General features: G+C 42.4%; 1 protein-coding gene across 50 annotated transcripts in view; it reads right to left on the minus strand.

Moving 5' to 3' along the window:
- The window catches only part of STAU2 (staufen double-stranded RNA binding protein 2), a 368,761-nt gene that overhangs the window by 137,918 nt on the left and 206,747 nt on the right, over window positions 1-24,096 (minus strand). For all 50 annotated transcript variants that reach the window (XR_016235741.1, XM_070075214.2, XM_070075206.2 and 47 more), the window contains one exon: window positions 460-767. Coding sequence is in view for 49 of the 50 variants with exons in the window: in XM_070075214.2 (XP_069931315.1) it covers window positions 460-767 (308 nt within the window). In the remaining variant the exon portion in view is untranslated. The remainder of the gene's footprint in view (window positions 1-459; window positions 768-24,096) is intronic.

Below are 24,096 nucleotides of genomic sequence, written 5' to 3' on the forward strand. Positions count from 1 at the left end.
CAAATTCAAAATTGCTATGAAAGTAAAAATCATCCTTAGAAAAAAATCTTCATGTAAAAAGAGAAAGGAACTGAGTGTGAAGTATTATCAACCAAATGTCTGAAGACAGAATTTTTGTTTTGTGGAAGACAGTGTGAGGAGAGCAATGCACCCAATTAGGATCAACTGGAAGACTGAACAGAGTGTGAAAAATGCTTAAAGGAAATAAAGGAGGTGGGGGGAATGAGGAAATGGAGGAGTCAGGCAGCAACAGAGCTGCGGAGAGACTGAAGATGAGAGAGAGGGAGGCGTGTGCACGTGATTCTTTTATTCTGACCTTGTGTTCCTAGATTATTTACTATGTCAGTGGCACACAGGCCACACAGGCCACACAGGCAGGCAACAAGGAGCCGTCTGATGGGCAGAGATGAAGGATTTGGTGCTAATGAATTGGTTGGTTGGTTGGTTTTTGATTCATACCTGAAAGCCTTGAATCCTTGCTAAATATTCCAGTTGTTTTGAAGGTTGTACTGGAGAACAAGGGGGAGTAGGAGAACTTCCTTTTAAACCTATGGCTTCAGCTGTAGGAGATGTTCCATTCATGAGGAGCTCCCTGGCAATTGTAGCTGAGCTATTCGATGTGGGAGATATACTGAAGAAAGAGCTGGAAGGCTGGTTCATATCTTTGGGTGACAAATAGCCTAGAGTGGTGCCAGAGATTACTTTGTGGCGGCTGGCTTCCATCTCTTGATAAACATCAGGAGACAAATGAAGAATTCCTTTTGGAGCTATAAATAAAATGAAGTAACATTGTTATTACACTTAAAATAATGAAAATAGAGACATGCTACAGCATTATTACCCCAATGGCTTCACTCGGCATAGTAACAAAGAAGCGAGAGCACTGCCAATCAAGCATCTTCCTCCGAACTGCAGAGGCAACTGCAGCTTCACTTAAGAGGCAAAGGACCTATGCTCCGATATTCCTAAAACGAGATGTTTAAAACCCCATGGAAGTAGTTTCACTGGAACTTGAGTTTGGTAGGGAGACTAAGGAAGGGCAAGGGAAACTGATTCGTGGAAAGTGGGGACAAAACCTGGAAATGTGAGGTGTCTTCCCCATAGTTTCATATTTTATATCTCATACAAGGCATATGAAACTCCAGGAAAGCGGCCAACTGGGGCACAGAAGGCAAAATGAAAGCTGGGTCAGTCCAAACTCCTTGGGAGACACAAACCTAAATATTCAGTGGCCTCCTGGGTCCTCTCTTCTGCACAAGAACACCCCACAGAAAACCCTAAGTCACAAAGGTGTCAGAAAGTAATGAGGCATCCTCTTCCCAAAATTAATGCTGTCTCTATCTTGTTTAGTTTACTAATACCACCACCATCTCTCTGCCCGCTGTCCAGCCTAGACTTCTGGCAACCACCTCTGAATCACCCACAGCCAACTCGTTACTGTGCCTATTCAAACAATCCTATAATTTGCCACTTCATCTTTGAATGAGTTAGTTTAAGCAAGGCCATGGCTATGGTCTGAAAGTAACAGCAGTAAGCCTGGGGCTGTGTCATCAGTTGGTAGGGTTTGAAACCTATGAGAGAAGCACTTTCCTTTGACAAACATTTGTCTCAGAGAAGTTTTAAACCATATTTCAAACTGCCTGTTTTTAGTAACTCAAATTACATATCTCTGGGGGTGGGCATTTGGCCTGACAGTTAAGAGGCCTGGTAAAAGTCACCCACATTCCCTGTCTGATGCCTGGGTTTGGTACCTGCCTCTGCTCAAACTCTAGGAGGCAGCAGTGACGGTTCAGGTGACTGAGTCCCAGCCACAAACATAAGATGCTTGCAGCGAGTTACCAGCCTCTTGTTTCTACCCTAGCTGGAGGCCACTGCAGGCATTTCGGTGGGGAGTGAAATCATGTGTACCTTTTAAAATTGTTCATATCACTGCCTGCACACAGTGCTCAGGGACAGAACTCAATTCGTTTGCTCTTGCCCCTCCCTCTCATGTCATTAACCTTCTGATTCAAGCTTTCAACATTTCTCACCTAAGCAAACTGTAACAACTGCTAAAGGTTTTATGGCTGCTACTCTCCCCAGGGTCCACTGCCCAAAACCTGCTCTATAATATTCCATGACAAATATATCTGGAAAATAATACAAATTGTATCACACACATCTCTTTCTGGGAATGAAACATGCATATTAGCATAGTAAACAATCTGAGAAACCCAGAATAACAGAAATCTATTCAACTTGACTTAACTAAGAGTTTCCCAAGTTTATTATATAACCAAGCTTTTTTACATAACCTTAAAAACTGTTAGCACTGTGAAATACTGGGCTAGCCCATTCTCTGCATAATTTCCAATTAGGGTTTGTTGATCCTTTCTTCTGCTTGATTTATTGAACTCTTCTGGTGAATTCTGCATCTCAGCTATTACATTCTTCAGCTCCATGATTTCTACTTTTTAACATTTTCTCGCTTTGTTGGAATCCTCACTTTGTTCATGCATTGTTCACCTGACCTCAGTGAACATCTTTATGAGGATTATTTTTATTTCTCTGTTAGGCAAATCGTATGTCTCCACTTCATTAGAGTCAATTTCTGAAAATTTCTCTTATTTCTTTGTTTGTAAAATATTTCCCTGTTTATTTGTTTCATATTCCTTGATTCTCTGTGCTGTCTAATGTGATTCTTTTTTTTTTGGACAGGCAGAGTGGATAGTGAGAGAAACAGAGAGAAAGGTCTTCCTTTTTGCCGTTGGTTCACCCTCCAATGGCCGCCGCGGCCAGTGCACTGCGGCACCGCGCTGATCCGAAGGCAGGAGCCAGGTGCTTCTCCTGGTCTCCCATGGGGTGTAGGGCCCAAGCACTTGGGCCATCCTCCACTGACTTCCCAGGCCACAGTAGAGAGCTGGCCTGGAAGAGGAGTAACCAGGACAGAATCCAGCACCTCGACTGGGACTAGAACCCGGTGTGCCGGCGCCGCTAGGTGGAGGATTAGCCTATTGAGCTGCGGCGCCGGCCCTAATGTGATTCTAATGTGACTGCACATTAGACAAAACAGCCACCTGTCCTACTCCTCATGGACGGGTCTCTTGCAGAAGAATACTCTCAGCTACCGTCCTAGCTAGAGACTCTGTGGGCCTCGCAAATGTCTGCTAGTCTAACCTACTTTTGTTCTTGGCAGCCCCAGGCATCTAGAGTATGCCTGCACCATCAGCATCCTGAGCAAGACAGAAGCCACGTCTTCAGGAAACTTCCAAATAAATTGGGTTGTTGGGCGCACAGTGCACTTTTTGCTTCCCAAGAAAGAAATAGAGAGGTGGCATTTTTCAACTGTTAGCTCTGTGCTGGGCTGGGGGCAGTGGCTATGGAGACCACTAGTCTTCTCTGTTTCCATTGGTCCCAGGTGGGCTGAAGTATGCCACCTCCCATTAGCATTCTTGAGGCAGGCCAACCAGAAGCTGGTCTTCTGAGTAGCCCCTAGAAAAGCTGGGGTTCTGGACTGTTGGTATACCACTTCCCTTTCTCAGGGAGAAGGTGAGAACTGGGGGAATTTGTCCTAATTGTGTATCACTGTGCCTGGGATAGGGATTAAAGCAAAAGGATACCTCAAATTTCCCTACGAGTTTCAGTGTGGCTGGTTTTAAGCTTAACAGGGGGATGCAGGAGCCTTTTACCTAGGTTTTGGATTTCTCATAAACTGAACATGCCCATGAATTACTGTTGAATTGGTATAATCGTAAGGGGAAGGAGGGTGCAGGGATTCTTATTAGAACATTCTCTCACTTAAAAAGTTTTTGGTTCCCCATCACTTACACTGTAGAATAGAAACTTCTCAGAATGACACAGGAAGCCCTTAGAATTCTGCCTCCTACTTCTCTCTCTAACCTCATCTATTAAATTGTCATTGACAGACTCCCTGCTCCAGTCACACAGATGCATTCACACTTCTCCCAACATTCCAGGTTATTCGATCCCAACACACTTTTACTTCTATCACGCTAGTACAGACGTGCTTAAATGCACATGCATGGATGTGTGCACACCCCTCATACACACACACACAATTCCACACCATTCTTAGTTAAGCTTTGCTACCGCTAGAGCATGACGAGGGAGTCGGGCAACTGCAGAAGGTAGAAAGGAAGGGACCAAGTTCCAGGGAACTTTATTCTGATGGCATTAAAACATGTAAGAGTTTTGTGTGTGCGTTTTAAAATAGCTTAAAATAATACATCAATTTCTTTTATTGATTTTCTTTATGGATTTGCATAGGTTTTCAAATTCTCTATATTAGCAAGTATTGGTCTTTTATAATCAGGAAAAAATTTCAATACATTTTTGAAGGGAAATATAAGCACTGAAAAATACACAAGATAAACCTCATGAGACAGAAAGAACTACTTTTAACATTTTGCTTTAAAGATGCTTTTTAGCTCTTTTTATTCTATTCACTTTCTACTTGTTAACCTGAAAAAACTAGTTAAACACAGGAGTATCAATGATCATACTGTTTACAAAACAATATACTTCTACCAGTATTTTAAAAGGCGTAGTATTTCATTATAGGACCTATTTCTTGAAACAATTCTGTGGTTTTTTTTTTTTAAAGATTTATTTATTTATTTGAGAGGTACAGTTACAGACAGTAAGAGGAAGAGACAGAGAGAAAGGTCTTCCTTCCACTGGTTCACTCCCCAAGTGGCCGCAATGGCAGGAGCTACGCTGATCCAAAGCTAGAAGCCAGGAGCTTCTTCCCAGTCTCCCACATGGGTGCAGGGGGCCCAGGCACTTGGACCATGTTCCACTGCTTTCCCAGGCCACAGCAGAGTGCTGGATTGGAAGAGGAGCAGCCAGGACTAGAATTGGCGCCCACATGGGATGCTGGCGTGGCAGGTGTAGGCTTAACCTGCTGCACCATGGCGCCGGCCCACAATTCTGTGTTGATGGACATCTAATTTCAATTTTTCCCAAGTATAAACACAGTGATAAACATTCTTATAATTAAATTGTTGATCACATGAAAATTTATTTCTTAAACAGAATTCTTAATTTAAACAATAAGCATATTAGGTTTTTATATTAACAAGTTACTCTCCAAAAAAACACTGTACTAATGTCACACACCCACAGGAACACAAAAGTGCCTCATTACATATTTTGGTATTAGATGTCATTACTGAAAACTAATGGCCACTTATTAACAGACAAAGAGGAGGTCAGCAACTGCCTGGGCATGGGGCTAGTGGAAGTGACAGACTGCAAAAGGACACAAGGAAAGTTTTAGGAAGATGGAAATGTGTATTTCGCTGGCATAAAAGCATGTCAAAACTGATCAAATTGTATGTTTTATGTACTTCAATTATACCTCAAAACTGTAAAAAATCTGCCCATGTAAGTGGAATGTCATTATTACTAATTTCTTTCACTAGGTACATAAAATGTCATATAATTTTTACTTAAAGAATAACTTAAATGTAATTCTAAATTCTATATTTAATTTAAGAAATCAAGAAACTTAACAGCATTACTTCACTACTGTTATTATACAGCAGCAATGGGCTTGCCAACAGCAATATTATGAAGCAACAAAAACGCTCTCTCAACACTCAGGAGAGGCATTACATCACTGGGTAAGAACTCATACAGAGTTCAGGCTCCCCTACTTTACAGTAAAGCCTGGTCAAAAAAAATCCTTTTTTTTCCCTACAAATAAAGAAGATTCTTTCTCCAGAACTCAACTAATAGAACAGTCATGGAAATAGTACAAAAACACTATTGCACTAACATGGTGATACATCCAGTCAACTATTTAAGGATTTTCAATTTGAATATCAATAACAGTATAGAAATTGGACAGAACTTATTTAGGGTCTTCCTGTTGGAAATTTAAGTTGCTTTTTAATAGTCTAAATACATATAAGTAACATCAGAGTAATTAAGGGTATGCATAGCTAAGAACTTTTAACTTATTTAAGCCAATTAGGTCTCCCCAAAAAACTGCATCAATTTATATTTCTATTAGTAGCAAGTGACTAAACCTGCTTTCCCACACTTCTGCCAAAACAGATTTCAGTTATTCCAAACAATCATTGCCACTTTACAGGGTCACTGATAACTGCTCAGGATAAGCTTTTTCTCACGTAACCAACCAGGGTCTGTGTCATCTTTGATCAGTTTCTTTGCTCATGGATTTCAAGCACTGTATTCTCTTCACTCCGCTGGTTACATACATTTGTATTCACCTTTTATCTGAAAAGGTCCTGAACTCCTTCTCCCATCACTTATCTTTTGTCCTGGATTTTGCCTTTGCTGTTTCCACCTGGGAACTGTAGGTTTGTAACCACCATACACAGCTACATTGTAGCTAAAGCACGGACATTGTTCTAGCATTCTACTTCATTATCTTACATAATTCCCACAATAACCATATCAAATGGGCATTACTGAAGCCTGCAGAGGGTAAGAAATAAGTTGCAACACTAGAACTGAACCACTGGCAGTCTGTCTCTGGAGCCAAGATACCTAACCATCACATGAAGCAGCCTCTTGAAAGAATGGGTGTCCATCCAGCCAGCTCCAAATGTGCCTGGGGCAAACTGGCTCCATGGTTGACGCATGTTGTCATGGCTGTCCCTAGATGTTCCAGTGATGGCCTTCACTAAAATATATGAGCATTTTAAACATCTAAAGTTGCCACAGTCTAACACATCTCACCAAACAGGAAATGCCAGGCTACTGGACTCTTGCGACGTATTTTCGCTCAATAGATCTGTGCTTCTCTCAAATGAGTTTGTGACCCATCTGGCATACAAAGCTTCCAGGAATATCTTCAAAGACCTCCAGTGTTCGCTGAAGAACCGTATAAGAAGTCCTGATTGGAGATTCCCTTAAAAAGGTCCAATCATGAATAGATAAGCAAATTCAGGAGCACTTTGCCTTTTAATGTTCACTCATGTCATGATATCTTTCATAAGGGTGGCAGAACATAAATGTTTATGTAAATAAATAATAAATATATGTTATGCAAGTGGTGTTGGAAGTATCGGAACAGTAGGGCAAGCCAATACAGAAAGAGAGATGATGCTACCACATTGGTCCAAATTGCTATTTCTTCCTAGAGTGAATTTGTCAGTTTTTACATCAAAATTTTGAAAAAACTTCTTTATGTCACCATAAATCAGCCTGAATTTTTGCTACAATGTTGGACTCTGAATTTATTCAAAAATACTTCAATACCTGGTAATACTAAGGTCCCCTTCTGCCACAGTGGATGTTTTACAACAAAAAATTATAATTAAAAATTCTTAAAAACTTGAAATAGACAGTTTAAAATAGGAAATGCAAAAAAAAGTATGAACAATAATAGAAAGTTTCTTTTAAAAAACTATTTATATGAAAATCGGTAGAATCCAGGTACAGTCTGTAGTCTAATTAATTATATGGTTTTGATAATGTAATAAACTTTAGGTAGGAGAGGCTGAGTTCTAGGTACAGGGAAGCTCTCTGTATCATTTTTGCAACTTCTCATGAATCTATCATTAGTGCACTTTTAAAGTAAAAACAAAAAAAAACCACCAAGGACAGGAAATCACGGTTAGGCCAGTGATTTCTGGAACTCTCCCCTAGTAGATGGGCCCAGCTGCTCAACGTTTGTCCACCTGAGAGTACAGCAGAACCTGGTAGCCTCACACCTGTGACCCTGCTCCTTCCCAGAGAAGCCTGAGGTCATGTATTAGTAGCAGGTACACATGACGCAAAGAGGAGTGCACTGCACCATCACAGCGGTGCCTGTGGAGGCCAGGAACAGGCAGGGTCCGTCCTTAGCAGCATTTTTAGCCACCAGGCTGATGTGAGCTACAGAACCCACCCCTTCTGCTGCCTGCTGTTGAGAGCCCAAGGAAGAGTCAGGATTTGTGTAGGACCAACCGCTTCTTTTCCACAAAACTCACTGAAAACATCCTTGGTGCTGCCTAATTTTCAAGCCAAATGTAGACCACAGTCAAAAAATCAACACTGCCAAACTTGAAGGAAAGTCTTGTGAAAAATTAAAAAAAAGAAACATGTTGAGTAAGAGCAAAACAGTGACAAAAATTAAACATAAATCATTTGTCAGCAGTTTTGTTTTTTAAGGCGAACTCCAGAGTCACCTTGAAAGGTAAAATCAAAAAGAAAAAGAAAATTAGAGAGTCATTATTGAACAAATGAAGAAAGCATGCTCAAAGAGCTTCACTGACATCAATAGTGAAAATTAACCTTGTTCTTGCTGTCGGAGTTATAGGAAAGCACTGATTTTGTTAATTTGGGGATTTTATTACTCCTTTTTACTCCTTACATTTAACATAATGATGTAGGTGAGGCATTGTTAATTTGGTGACTACTTATGAATAAAATTACTGAGAAAGAAGTTTTCAACAAGAGAGTTCAGGCTTTTGGTGAGCAGTTCTATGAGAAAGACCCACAAAAGGTGCAACTCCAGGACACAAGCCTGACTGGAGGTGGTGACACAGAGCCCCGCACACCTCACAGAGACAGTAGGGGCAGGAAAGGGAAGGTGAACACACATATACATTAGCTAGAGGTTTTAGTGACAATTTTCAAATCCCAGGCTGAAATGTTAGCTTTTCTTTAAAAGAGGAAAGTGAAAAGTATATGATGACGAAGGCTAGGAACGTGGACTGGTGACTAAATTCACAATTCCTTTTTCTTTTTACCTTACATTAATTTTTATTAGAAATTTTCTTTAATAAGAAAATTCTGGAGTCCAAAATGAGTGATGAATAAAAGAAAGCTCTGGCACAGGGTTTTTAATAGGGATCCAAGGGCCCCTAAAGAATCTGTGAGTGGGTGTTAGGAGAGTAATAAACTGTACCTTTTGGCTACACACAGTGATGCGTAACTTTCTGGAGAGACAATCTAAAGTTTATATCAGAAATGAAAAGGGATCAACAACCCCTCTCCCCAACCCTGCAAAACACTTAGGTCGTATGAAGCATAGTTCTATGGGTAGGAGCAATTTTCGAATAGAAGACATAATTACAAGTCAAAAATGAGGAAAAACTGTATGAAATGATTAGAATGTACAAGAGCAGAAAACCTCGTACGTGACTCAGACTAATAATAGAGTAGGTGGGTAATTGGGAAGTTCAGGCATTCCCAAGAAGCGCACACACCATTTATTTTAACAATAAAGGTTTCACTTAGTTGGCTTACTTGGGAGAAATGTTTCCAAGGTTCAACATTTCTCGGTAAAGGCAGAACAGAACTATGAGTATTGCCACCGAGTAAGACAAAGCTGCTGTGGTGAAAATGAAGTTTGAGAGCAGCTTACTAGCTTGGGGCACTATCCATTATTAGTTGATGTAAATGGGCTAACACTGTGGCTTGAAAAATAAAGACTGCTCTCTGGTTATCTTTCTTCATGGAAAAACTCCATTAGTGACTACTTCCCTAAGACTGAAATGGATGCCCTGAGTACCATGTGACCCAGCACCTGCTCCCTCAGCAGGAAGAAATGCACACTGAAACAGACAAGAGAGCACCCCAGAGCACAGACACAGCACCACCGTATTTACTTCCCAGGATCCCAAGTATCTCCTCGTAGTCCATACCCTCAAACAACTCACAAAGCAGGGATAGCAAGGACAACTGTAGCGGACTCAGTCCTCATGAGATCTCTAGCTTGCTTCGAATGCTTTGCCTATGTTGGCTATGATGGTAGGGACCATGACTGTCTCCACTTCACCTCTGCAGGCTCTGATACACAAAGTGGTTACAGGGCTTGCTCAAAGTCACAGCCAGAAAGTGGCAGGTGTTGAGATCACTACCAGGCATCTGGCTATACAGCTGGTTAGTTAAATATTAAGTATTACCAATTTTTAAAATTACCTTGTGAAAATAACAAATACATATTCTTAAGAACAGGAAAGGAGCAACCGAGCAAGACAGAAAATTTATAGACAAACAGAAAACTCTTATCCATGGCAGCAAAATAGAGTGAGGACTCCCCCCTCCTAATTATAGCTGTAACAAGCTCCCCAGTTTCCGTGATATAGCCGTGGCTGTGTCAGAAAAGGCCTAGCAGGGAGCTGAGCCTTTCTTCTCTGCCCCCATGGTGCCAGTGGAGACCACCTGGGAGACCTGGACCTCCCCCCACCTGGCAGTAACTACAGGCCCCTCTGGCTACAGGGTTGTCAGGTCAGGAACCAAGGAAAGCCAGGGACTAGCAGGAATGAGGTCATCCCACTGTGGTATCAGTGCAGACCCCTTGGGCTCAGACTTCTCACTGCCTCCAGCAGTAACAAGGAGCCCCTGACCTGGGGTGCCAATGGAGGCAGAACAGGGTAATAGATTTGTACTTCCAGCTAGCAGAAATAATGTGGCACCCCTCACGTAACCTGCCAGAGCAGTCTCCCTCTCTCTGTCTCTCTCACACAGACACAGACACACACTCCAAACAAACAATAACAACAAAAAACAGATACAAGGTCTTAAATATGAGCATGTCTAAGTTTCAATTAAAAAAATCACCAGTTATATATAAGAACCATAAGTACCTCAACTGAATGAGGGGAAAAAAACATTTAAAAGATGCTAATAGTGAGCTAGATAGAAACGTTAGGAAAATCAAACAAAAGTTTTATAAAGCAGCCATGATAAAAATGCTTCGTGAGCAAGTACAAACACGCTCTCAATGGCTAAAAAAGAGAAAGGCTCAGCAAATAGAAAATCTCAGAAAAGAAACAGAAGATAAAAAGAACCAACTTTAGAACTAAAATATACAACCAAAATAAAAGGCACAGTGAACAGATTTCAGCTGCAGAGTGGAAGAAAGAGGAAAGTACCAGCAAACTAGAAGTTAGAGACAGAAATCACTGTTAGAACACAGAAGAAAAAGATGGCAGAAAAAAATTGAGGAGAGCCTCAAGGACCAGTTGGGACAAAAGATCTGACACCTCTGTTCTTGGAAAGGACAGAGTGGGTGGGGCTGAAAAATATTCAAAGAAACAATGGCCAAAAACTCAAACTGGTAAGAGGCATAAACCTTCAGATTTAAAATGCTGAGTAAAATCCCAAGTAGGATAAACACTAAGAAATCCACACCAAGACATCATAATTAAACTTCTGAAAATGAAAGACAAAGAAAAAAAGTCTTCAAAGAAGTCAGAGAAAAACAAAACCTAACCTTAGGGGAATGACTATTTCGAATGACAGAAGATTTCTCATCACAAACCACAGAGGCCGAAAGGGAGTAGCACAGTATTTATAAAGTGCTGACAAAGAAAAGGACCCTCAACCAAGAATCCTATATTCAGCAAAAACACATGAGGAAGGAAAGGGATATCCCGACATCCTCAGGTGGGGGGAAAATGAAAATTTCCTCCAACAGGCACATGTTAATAGAATGGCTAAATCAAGTTTCTTAAGCAGAAAGCAAATAAAAGCAAGAAGAATCCATGGAACATCAGAAAGAAAAAATGTAAGCAAAAAATATGGGCAAATACAACAGTATTCCTCTCATCTCTTGATTTTTTTCTCTAACTGTTGTTTTTCAGATAAAGCAATAATTATGCTGGTGTGTGATGTGGTTTTTTTTATTTTTATTTTTATTTTTATTTATTTATTTATTTATTTATTTATTTATTTTGACAGGCAGAGTGGACAGTGAGAGAGAGAGACAGAGAGAAAGGTCTTCCTTTTGCCGTTGGTTCACCCTCCAATGGCCGCCGCAGCTAGCGCGCTGCGGCTGCCGCACCACGCTGATCTGATGGCAGGAGCCAGGTGCTTCTCTTGGTCTCCCATGGACTACAGGGCCCAAGCACTTGGGTCATCCTCCACTGCCTTCCCGGGCCACAGCAGAGAGCTGGCCTGGAAGAGGGGCAACCGGGACAGAATCCGGCGCCCTGACTGGGACTAGAACCTGGTGTGCCGGCGCCGCAAGGCGGAGGATTAGCCTAGTGAGCCGCGGCGCCGGCCGTGATGTGGTTCTAAATGTATAAAACCACTTAGACAATTATATTCTCAGTGAGCGGGGAAGAAGGACACGAAGGGAGGGAAGGTTTCTACACATCAAACTTGGAAAACAACAGTATCAGTAAACTGACAAATTACATACATTCAGTACTCTCCTCACCCAGTTTTTACTTTCCATGGTTTCAGTCACCTGGAGTCCCAAAATTCCAGAAATCAACAATTTCTACAATTTAAATCATGTTCTGTTCTGAGTAGTGATGATAGCTTGCAATGTCCCATGCTATCCTGCCACAGACAGGAGTCATCTCCTTATTCAGCATGGCTGCACTGAACATGTCATCTGCTGCTCCTCACCTAGTAGCTGGCTCTGTCTTCAGATCAGTGGCTATGGGTTTACAGTACCTGTGTTCATCTAACCCTTGCTTTACTTCTAATGGCCCCAAGTGCAAGAGTAGTCATGCAAAGGAGGCAGCAGGGCATACAAACTCTGGCACTACGTGACGATGCTGCAGGTCATACAGGATAAAACAGATAGGACCTGGTACCGCCTGTAGTTTCAGGAACCCACTGAGGGTCTTGGAATGTATCCCCTGTGCATGAGAGGACACTACTATGAAACATAAGGTCACCACTAAAAATGCCATACAGTAGGACATACTTGAAAACACTCTAGATAATCTAAATGAAATATTAAAAGTGGTCAAGTAACCCAGAGGAAGGGGGGAGAAAGAAAAAAAAGAATAAAAGAAAAAAAATAAATTTAGAATAACAGATTTAAACCCTAACATATCAATAATTACATTAAGTATACATGATCTAAATATAAAGGAGAATGACAGAGTGGAATAAAAAATACTGCCCATGAGAAGCTCATGTCAAATATGATAGAGGCAAGTTAAAAAGGAAGGGACGGGGCGGAGGGACATGTCAAGAACATATTAATCTGTATACTAAGCTGATCTTCTGTATATTAAGATAATCGAAAATGAATCATGATGTGAATGGAAGGGGAGAGGGAGTGGGAAAGGGGAGGGTTGTGGGTGGGAGGGACGGTATGGGGGGGAAGCCATTGTAATCCATAAGTCGTACTTTGGAAAATTATATGCATTAAATAAAAGTTTAAAAAAAAGAAAAAAAAAAAAAGAACATATTAATCAACAGAAAGCAAAGAGTTCTACTTCCAAATAACGAGATGAAGAGATCCGTGGACTCCCCAACAATCATAACTGGCAAAAATTAGCCCTTAAGGCATTCGGATCTGGCTGAAGAGCCCATGAGAGTATTTTAGGCATGGAAAGCCAAGAAACCCTGGAAAAAAAAAAGGAAGACCTAAATGGAAGATCTCTGTGAGTGAGATCCCAGTGGAAAGAATGGGGCCATCAAAGAAGGAAGTACCTTTCTCTGAAGGGAGGAGAGAACTTCCACTTTGACTATGACCCTGTAGGAATAAAATCGAAGTTGGCGAACTCAAAAGGCTTCCATAGCCTTGGCAACTCATGACTAGAGCCTAGGGAGATTACTGATGCCATAAATAAGAGTGTCAAATTGTTAAGTCAACAACAGGAGTCACTGTGTACCTACTTCTCATGTGGGATCTATCCTTAGTATGTTGTCCAATGTGAAGTAATGCTATAACTAGTACTGAAACAGTATTTTATACTTTGTGTTTCTGTGTGGGTGCAAACTGATGAAATCTTAATATATACTAAATCGATCTTCTGTATATAAAGATAATTGAAAATGAATCTTGATGTGAATGGAATGGGAGAGGGAGCGAGAGATGGGAGGGGTGTGAGTGGGAGGGAAATTATGGGAGGGGGAAGCCATTGTAATCCGTTAACTGTACTTTGAAAATTTATATTTACTAAATAAAAAATTTTAAAAAAATTCAAATGTCAGTAAGTGTGCTAAGGGCATTTGTCCCAAGTTTTAGAGAGAGTTATCTAAATCCTCGAAATTTCCCGAGTAACAAAAATGTCTGTTATTTCTGGTGGACTACGTGGACCACGGCAGATATGCTAACAAAGTGAAGAGCTCCTGGATAGTTTATGGCAATGAGATGACTCAAGGTGGGAGCATGCTGTGTCAGAAAGACCAAGCAAACGACTGGAGGGTTAAGGTCTGGAGCCACATGCACATGAAGGCAGCCTGATCTCCAACAGCTTTAGAATGGTATCAATTTCATGGCCAATTATTTAGTCAATGATGCCAACACAATGAAACTTCAATAAAGACTCTGACAACTCTAGAAGCAGAAGTGAGCTTCTCTAGCTAGCATTACTCTGTGCATCATTACAGTGTTCACATCCATGTGCCAGCAAGAGAATATGCCCTGAATCCAAAGGAAGCAGACCCAAGAAGATTCACATCTGCACCACCTCTGATCTCAGTCTACCTGTCTCTTCTTTTGGCTGCTTCTGACTTGTATCCTGTTTGTTGTAAACCTGTAATTTTGAGTATAACACTTTTGAGAGTTGTGAGTCATTGTGGAAAACTCTCAAACCTCATGGGTTAGCAGGAACCCACAATTTGTAGCCAGCTGTTCAGAAGTGAGGGTGACGGGACAGCACTGTAGTACAGTGGGTTAAGCCACTGCTTGGGATGCTGGCATCCTATATCAGAGGGCCAGTTCCAGTACCTGCTGCCCTACTTCCAGTCCAGCTTCCTGCTAATGCACCTGGAAAAGCAGTGGAGGATTAGCCAAGTATTTGGGCCCCTTCATACATGTGAGAGAGGTGAAACAGAGTTCCTGGCTCCTGGCTGCAAGCCTGGCCCAGACCTGGCTATTGTGGCTATTTGGAAAGTGAACAAGCAGATGGAAGATTTCTCTCCCTCACTATCTCCTCTCCTTCCCCTTCCTCTCCCTCCTTCTATTCCTCTGCCTTTCAAATGGGGAAAGAAAAAGTAAATCAAAGAAGGACAAATGAGGGTGGCTCTGGAAACTTCCAGCTTGCAGCTGGTATCAAAGTTAGAGCAGTATTGTGGAGTACTGTACCCTTAACTGACAAGAGTTAGTCTAGCTTTACATTTCACATCAGAAGGCATTGCATATCTACTCAAGAAACCCTAATTACTCTTGGTGAGGACCTCTAGCATTTGAACTACAACCTCCTCCCTCTGCCCTGATATAGGCAGGCAAATAGGATTAAACTGATTAGATTTGTGAGCTGGAGAACTTGTCTTCACCCTGCCCCTCCCTGACCTCACCTGTATGCCCACCTGCCAGACTATGTAACCTTTGGAAGTGAATAAAAGGCCTGGAGCATGGTGGGCCCTGCCTTTGTTGTTCCATGCCTCCAGGCATGCAGTCTCTGGCGCCTGCTCTCTGCTTTCCTGCCCAAGCTAAGCTACCTGTGGCTGAACCTAACTGCACACTTGCTCCACATGGCTCCCAGCCTGCTTTCTGCCTGGTATGGACCCACCTTATGTTTCTAGAGTTCTTTCTCCCCTAAATAAAGCCTTCATGTTCATGTGTATTTCTCTCACTGAATAAATCCTAAAAACTTACCATGTTGTCTATTTATAAGCAGCCAATATTTAGAATTTGTATCTAAATATATGGCAAGAACCCTTGAAAATATTAATCTTAAAATAATTAATAAAATTTTGAGTGAAGGCCTCCACTTTCAATTGGCAACCACAAAGGGACCCCAAATGAAGGGACCATGTATTAATATTTGCTTAATGGATTTAAAATGCAGCAACATAGTAAGCAATGGCTTCTGACTCTGCTTATCTTTTTGCTCCACATCCCCCTCCTCTCAGGATTTGCAGCTTCCCTCAAAATGAGGAACCAGGTTGTAGCACTGAGTGGCCTATCATGGCCGGGCAGGCTCAGCGCAGCTTGGCAGGAGGTGGTTTCTGACTCCGGAACAGACGGGGTGCCACCAGGTACCGCTGCCACCAGTGCTGCGCACCTCACTCCCCACTCAACACTGCCACCACAGCCGTGCTCAGCCCCTGCTGCCATGGTGGGTGAGCTCCTGCAAGAGGGGAGGAGGTGGACACCAACGAGATGGGACCCAGAGTTGCTGATGCTGTCCCCACCGCCGCCTGTGGCCTGCGCTCGGCACACCTCCTGCTGACGCCACTGGCCTGCTCAGGCGGGGCATACTCGCCTCTGGCCTTGCAGCAGGTGCTGCCGCAGTGTGCTTTTGAGGGAGAGGCAGAGGCTGACACAGAGGCGACAGATCAGCAGACAGGAGGAGCTGCCCCAGCAAGACCCAGGAGCCCAGCAGCTGCCGCCATTGCTTCCGCCTCCCACTGCTGCTGTTGTCTCAGCAGAGGTCCCTGGCATCCCCGCCACCTCCACGCACGTGCACTGGGGCCCTCCTGCAGCCACAGAGAAACAGTGTGCACTTGTTCTCATTGCTGCCATTGTCACAGCAGCAGGTAGCAGCCCCTGGCATCCCTGCCGCCTTTGTGTGCACACTCAGCCTCTCCCACAGCAGCCACCACTGTCGCCTGTGGCACAAACACCATGTGGGACCAACTTCCTGCTGCGCCTCTGCACATACCGCGCAGCACCACTCAGAGCTCAGGGTCCCCACCAGTGGGTGCTGGGCAGAGTGCACAGGATGGGTGGGCCCTGCTATCCTCTTTTGTCTCTGGCAGGAGGCCTGTGCTCAGCTCCAATGGCTGCCAGAGTTGGAGCGGCTGCCCCAAGTGGCTCTGCCTGCCTGCAGCTCTGGCCAGCCCTTTCATTCAAAACAACATGCAGTTTTGCCCCTTTAGCGAATGCTCAGCATTTTTGCTACAGAGCTTAGGTGGCTTTTTGGTTTCTCTTAGTGCTTGTAGTTTTTGGGAAATGCAAAGATTGGTTTTTCCTTTCATTGTTTCTCACTGTTATTGTGATATTAGTGCTAATAAAGTTTGGGCAAAATGGTGCCAGAAAGATTTTCACAGAGAGCCAGTTTGTGAAAGTCCATCGAGATACAGATTTCCAAATTATTCTTTTTTTTTGGACAGTCAGAGTTAGACAGTGAGAAAGAGAGAAACAGAGATAAAGATCTTCCTTCCATTGGTTCACCCCACAAATGGCCACTATGGCTGGTGCACTGCGGCCAGCGTGCTACACCAATCCGAAGCCAGGAGCCAGGTGCTTCTTCCTGGTCTCCCATACGGGTGCAGGGCCCAAGCACTTGGGCCATCCTCCACTGCCTTCCTGGGCCACAGCAGAGAGCTGGACTGGAAGTGAAGCAACCGGGACAGAATCTGGTGCCCCAACCGGGACTAGAACCCGGGGTGCCGGCGCCGCAGGTGGAGGATTAACCAAGTGAGCCGTGGCATTGGCCCCCAAATTATTCTTAATGTGTTTTAAAACTTACAAATTTTTTTGTTTTATGGATGGGTTTAAACAGTACTGAAAATTCTGGTTTGCCTGGTATCTTTGATTTGCAAATCAGGTGTACTTTCAATTGGTAGCTTCTGGCTGGGGAGCTGGTTTGGTTGCCTAGTAACCTAATAGCATCAGGAAGGCAGAGCATTAAACTTGCCAGAGCACCTCCTGTTGTGGGGGTGGAAATTCCATCCCAAGATGGCGGCCTCCATCAAAAACACAAAGTTGCCAAGAGTCAGCCCCCATGAAGGATACAAGGTCACCAAGATGGTGGCCCCCATGGTACCTTCCACCCTTACAGGAAGATGGGCGACAGACTCTACCCCAAGTTGGTGGCCCCATGGTCTTCCACATGCCTGATAAACAGTGACTTTTTTGTTTTGTTTTGTTTTGTTTTACAGGCAGAGTGGACAGCGAGAGAGAGAGAGAGACAAAGAGAAAGGTCTTCCTTTGCCGTTGGTTCACCCTCCAATGGCCACCGCGGCCGGCGCACTACGGCCGGCGCACCGCACTGATCTGAAGGCAGAAGCCAGGTGCTTCTCCTGGTCTCCCATGGGGTGCAGGACCCAAGGACTTGGGCCATCCTCCACTGCACGCCTGGGCCGTAGCATAGAGCTGGCATGGAAGAGGGGCAAGTGGGACAGAATCTGGCGCCCCAACCGGGACTAGAACCCGGTGTGCTGGCGCCGCTAGGCGGAGGATTAGCCTAGTGAGCCGCGGCACCGGCCAAACAGTGACTTTAATCATGGGTTCTTTTTAAAATTATAGTTTGTTATTTTGGCTTTAACACTAGTTTATTATTTTAGCTTTTTGTTTTGGCTTCACACTGTTCAGCTTTAATGCTGGGATTTTACTTTAGCTTATTATTTTGGTTGCACGCTGATTACAGCCTTAATACTGATTTTGATTAATTTTTTTAATTTTGAATAGTTGTTTTGACTTTACACTGACTCTCTTAGCCTGTGAGGTTCAGTGTCTCAGGTATGGTAGGACTTCTGAGATTTCATCTCGGACCAGGTGGTATTCTTTTGACCTCCTGAGATTCGAAACCCCAGGAGTGACTGGCAGTCTAGGATGGCATTTCTCAGACTAATAATAATGATAAAAAGGAGAAAAATTTTTTAAAAAATCCAGTGGGCTAGTAAAATAATGGACCCCATTTGGTAAACAAATGGAGACTCTAAGGTGTCAAGATTGTGGCTAATGTAAAGTATCTAAGTCACATGCTTAAGGATAATTAAGCTCACAAAGAACTCTGTTTTTATCTTCTCAAGTCCTACAAAGAAACTGTAAAGCTGTATAGTTGTATATACATTCCTACAGACTTGCCTCTAAGGGTACAATTTAAAAACTTGCCATGGGATCCCAAATCCCCTTGAGTTGGATGGTAAAAATAGCATATTAAGTGTTAAGGTGATCTTATAGATAGGATTAAGTGTTTAATAATAATAATAATAATAGATATGATTAAAGAGAAATAAACGCTCCAACATGGAAAGCAGTCCACAGAGCAGACTCATAGAATGGTAACTGCTTTAAGCAACAATCTGACCTCAGAGTCAGGCCTAAAGGCATTTTGATCTGGCTGAAAAGCAAACGAGAGCATTGCAGGCATAGAAAACCAGGTCATCAGTATAAAAAGTATTCCTACATGAAGGACCTCTATAGGTGAGAAACCAGTGGAAAGATGTGGTCATCAAAGAAGGATGTACTTTTCTCTGAAAGGGCAAGAGAACTTCCACTTTACTTATGGCCTTGTCTAAGTACTGATGTAGTTTGTGGATTCAAAAGGCTTCCATAGTCTAGGCAATTCATGTCAAGAGCCTTGGGTGATCACTGACATCATATATATGAGTGTTAATTGCTAAATTAACAACAGGAGTCACTGTGTACTAACTTCCCATGCAGGACCTTTGTCCTAAAAGTGTTACAGTATTACAATTAATGGTAAAACATGTTCTCAAAGATTTGTTTTTTTTTTTAAATGAGGATTTTTATTTATTTTTTTGACAGGCAGAGTGGACAGTGAGAGAGAGAGACAGAGAGAGAAAGGTCTTCCTTTGCCGTTGGTTCACCCTCCAATGGCCGCCGCTTTGTTTTAGGGTGCTAAGTAACAGATATTATGTCGCATAAGTTTTAGTTATGTCTAAATGCTTGTAAGGGATTTGCTATTCATAGGTATTTCTTTAAAGTTAATTAAGTGTCTCAAACATGGACTCTTGGATACATGTCTCCCTGTGATATTCCTATCTCATATGCTTTAAGGCCAAATGGAAAGTACAGAATGGTTAAAGGCCTCAAGGACTACTAATGAGACAGTTGTTTCAATGCATTTTATTGTGTGTTAAGCCTTTACCTGAAGGTTAATTTCTTCTGCATCCATTAAACCCAGAATCTGGGAAAGTGAGGATGCAGAATTTCCCCAACAAAAGCTCAGGTTTCTAAATAAGAGGTAATTACTTGGAATGTATTCTAACCCCAGGAAAGCATGTTCTTTCAGTCAAGAGGAAAGAAGCTATTCTATGTATAGGCTCACCACAGACTAAAAAGCTGGTAAGAACATATCTGGGAATGGCAGGATTCTGTGGAATATGGATTCCAGGATTTGGATTCCAAGCCTTTGTATGAAGCTTTAAAAGGCCCTGACACACACTGTGCTAGACAGGGGAGCTACAAAAGGTGTTCCAAAGAATTCAAGAACTTTTCAACAGAAGCTCCAACATGAGGAATCCCTGATTAAGCCATTCACCTTGTTTACTGAAGGATCCCATTCAGACCAGTTGCAGCTTAAATGGAAGGAACATTATTAATAAAGCTAGCCAATTTCATCCCTACGGTGGCTAAAAAGATGAAGCTCTCTGTTTCTTCAACCTGCCATCAAGGAATATGAAATTTCACTGGAAACAGTAGTGGCCAAATTTCTCACTTTTCCCATCTCAAAGCTGAAGACACCAAATCCTGCTGTATGGTTCCTGGGGAATGTGGTTTCACAACAGAAAAGCTAAACCAAGAACAGCAAAGACTACCTCACCAACGAAGCTCATGCTCATAAAACAGGAAGGAGTGTCATCAAGGGCAGTGGGCCACTATGCTAAATCTCCATTTCTCCAGAGGAACAGACCATTCATCCATAAAAACCATCCAAAGGACACTGGGTTCATTTGACACAGAATGTGGGCAAGTTCAAGCCTGAGGGCACTCCTGGAAACATGAAGAATTTGGTAGTAAGTAATCCACAGGAACCTAATAATTTCATGGAAACAATAAGCTACAGCATAAACCAGCTAGTTTTCTTGGGGTCAGAATAAACCACAAAGAAACAACCTCAACAGCCACTTAATTCTATCAGACTGTCTCATAAAAACAAGAGAGCAATTGGTCAGCAATTAATGGAGCCTGCTGAGTGTGATAATAACAGGAGCAGAAAGTTTAGCAGAGATCAGAAACAGACAGTAATCGAGAGCCCTACTAAACCCACTGTCATCCCCAGTGATGAGCATGCTCAAAAATGCAACATGAGCCAGGCATGTGGCACTGTGGTTAAGACAATGTTTGGGACACTCGCACTCCGTATCAGAGTCCTGGTTCCAACTACCTGCTAATGCACACCCTGGGGAACAGCAGGTGGTGTCCCAGGTTGTGAAGTCCCTGCCATCCACGTGAAAACCTAGATTGGATTCCCAGGTCCTCGCTTTGCCTCAACCCCATTCCAGCCACAGTGGCATCTGGAAAATGAACCAGTGGATGGGAACCTGCTTTCTGTCTGTTTCCCTCTCTGTGTCTCTCTCTCAAACAAATTAAAAATAAATAAATAATAAAAGGAGTGTGCCCTCTGGAAGCAATATCAGAGGCTTCACACTGTAAAACAAACAAAAAAAAATTCACAAAGCAGTGTAGCCAAATAAACCACAAAGATAAGCCCAGAAGATGGGAAGGAATCAGTATCCAGAGCTGTTAGAACATATTACCCAAAATGTCCAGTCTCCAACATACCATTTTGGAACACGCAAAGAAACAGGAAAATGTGACAAAACACACAGCAGCAAGGAAAAGCTGGCAACAGAAGATGTCGTGGCCAATGCTGTGGCTTAGTGGGTAAAGCTGTCGTCTCCAGTACCAGCATCCCTTGTGGGCACTGGTTTGGGTCCAGGCTGCTCCACTTCTGATCCAGCTCTCTGCTGTGGCCTGGCAAAGCAGTAGAGGATGGCCCAGGTCCTTGGGTCGGTGAGCCCTCCTGGGAGATCAGAAAGAAGCTCCTGGCTCCTGGCTTTGGATCAGTCCAGCTTTGACCTTTGCTGCCATTTGGGGAGTGAACCAGCAGAAGGAAGAACTCTTTCTCTCTCTCTCTGCCTCTGCCTCTTTCTAACTCTGCCTTTCAAATAAATAAATAAATCTTTCTTTAAAAAAAAAAAAGCAGATGTCAACTCTCCCCAAACGGATACATAATTTTAACACAATACCTATCAAACTCCCAGAATATTTTTTGTAGGGACAAAATTACTTTAAAATTTATGTGGAACAGCAGAGGAAGAATAACCAAAATAATTTTGAACAAAGAACAAAGTGAGCAGCATCATTTCTCCAGTTTCAAGACTCATCATGGGGCTGGCACTGTGGCCACAAAGGCTAAGCTTCCATCTGTGGTGCCAGCATTCTATATGGGCGCTGATTCATGTTCTAGCTGCTCCACTTCTGATCCAGCTCCCTGCTAATGTGCCTGGGAAAGCAGCAGAGGATGGCCCAAGTGCTTGGGCCTCTGCACCCCTGCACCCATGTGGGAGACTTTGAAAAGGCTCCTGGCTTCAGACTGATACAGCTCTGGCCACTGCAGCCATTATGGGAGTGAATTAGCAGATGGAAGACCTTTCTCTCTACCTGTCCCTCTCTCTGTAATTCTGCCTCTCAAATAAATAAATAAAATCTTTAAAAATAAAAAAAGACTCATCATACAGCTATGGGAATCAAAACTGGTTTTGGCAAAAATGCTAATCACATAGATCAGTGGTAAGGAATAGAGAACTCAGAATTAAACCCATATGAATATGGCAGGTGATTTCTGGAAAAAGCAAACTAATTCAATGGAGGAAAGACAGCCTTTTCAACATGTGTTCCTGAAGCAGATGGATTTTCACAAGCAAAAAAAAAAAAGTGAATTCAACCTAAGTCTCACATTTTATACAACTATTATCTCAAAAAGGAGCTGTAACTTAAACACAAAATATAAAATTACTAGGGGGAAAAAAAAACAGAGCCTATTTGGGATCCAGGACTAGGCAAAGAATTCTTAGATTTGACACTAAAAGCACATTTATAAAAACAAAAATAAATAAATAATATCCCAACAAAATGAAAAACTTTCTGTGTAAAAGACCCTTAAGAAGATGAAAATATAAACTACAGACTGGGAAGCTGGACCCAAAGTGGAGCGGCCAGGACTTGAACTAGTACTCTATATGGGATGCGAGCATCCCAAGCAGCGGCTCAACTCCCTGCACCACAACCCACCGGCACTGGTTTTTGTCACACTTTTCTAGGAGCAGTGGACAGAACTGCCGTAATCTGGATGCCCAGGAGTTGCTGAAAACTAAGAGTGGGGCTGTCTGCTGTGACTAGCAGAGCTTAGCATGATCCAGATAAGGCACATAACTGAGGTTTTCCTTCAGGAGGAAGGCAGAGGAATGAAATGTGCATCTTACAGTCTGGCTCTTTATAGGATTGCCAGAAGGCCTGAACTGGGGTGCTGACAAGGAGCCTGCATACTTTGGATGGCCAACTGGCTGCTGAGGAAGGGGGAGACAGAGCAGCTCGCTGTTAGAGAAGGGCATTATTGCAGACTCCAAGGGCAAGCAGATTCCCAACTCCTGAAAAAGAAACTGACAAGCCCCTGTAAGAAGTTACACCTCTTTTAGGGTTCCAAAAACCCCAGTATCTTATTCAAGCTGACTGGTCAGAGTCTTCCCTGTACAAAGCTATTCCATCAAGACTGGAGAGGTGCTGTTTTTTTTTTCAAGTATGTACTTCCCAACACAAAGTTATGAGACACATAAAGAAACAGGGAAACATACCCCAAAGAAACCAATCCTAAAGAAATGGAAGTATATGATCTTCGATATGAGTACCAAGACTAAAAAAACAGGGAAAGGACTTCAACAAAGGGCATTGTGAAAACTAGATACCCTCATGCAAAAGAATAAACCCAAGTACTTATCTTATGCCATACATAAAAAATAACTCAAAATGGATTAGACTTAAACATAAGATCTGAAATTATAAAAATCCTAGAAGAAACATAGGGACAAGCTTCATAATACTGTCTTCGTAGTGACTTCTTAGTCATGACCCCAAAAATGCAGGTAACAAAATCAAAAATAAGTAAGATATCAAACTACAAAAGCTTCCACACAGCAAAGAAAACAACAAAGTAAAAACGCAACCTCCAGAATGGAAGAAAATATTTGCAAAGTACACATCTGAAACAGGGGTTAACCTTTAAAATATATAAATAACATCTACAAGTCAATAGCAATAAAAGACAATTTAAAAATGAGGAAAGCTTAAATAAATATTTCTCCAAAGAAGATATACAAATGGCCAATGAGTATATGAAAAAGCACTCATTCAGCACTAATCATAGGGAAATGCAACTTAAAACCACATTAAGATATCACTTTATACCTGGCAAGATGATCATTAAAAAAAAAAGAAAGAAAATAGAAAATAACAAGGGCTGACAAGAATGTGCAGAAATTTTAACAACTGAGGGAATGTATCATGATGCAGCCACCATGAAAAGC

Source organism: Oryctolagus cuniculus, chromosome 6 (assembly GCF_051225735.1).
Source record: "Oryctolagus cuniculus isolate XC-2025 breed Fujian yellow rabbit chromosome 6, ASM5122573v1, whole genome shotgun sequence".
Taxonomy (NCBI): domain Eukaryota; kingdom Metazoa; phylum Chordata; class Mammalia; order Lagomorpha; family Leporidae; genus Oryctolagus; species Oryctolagus cuniculus.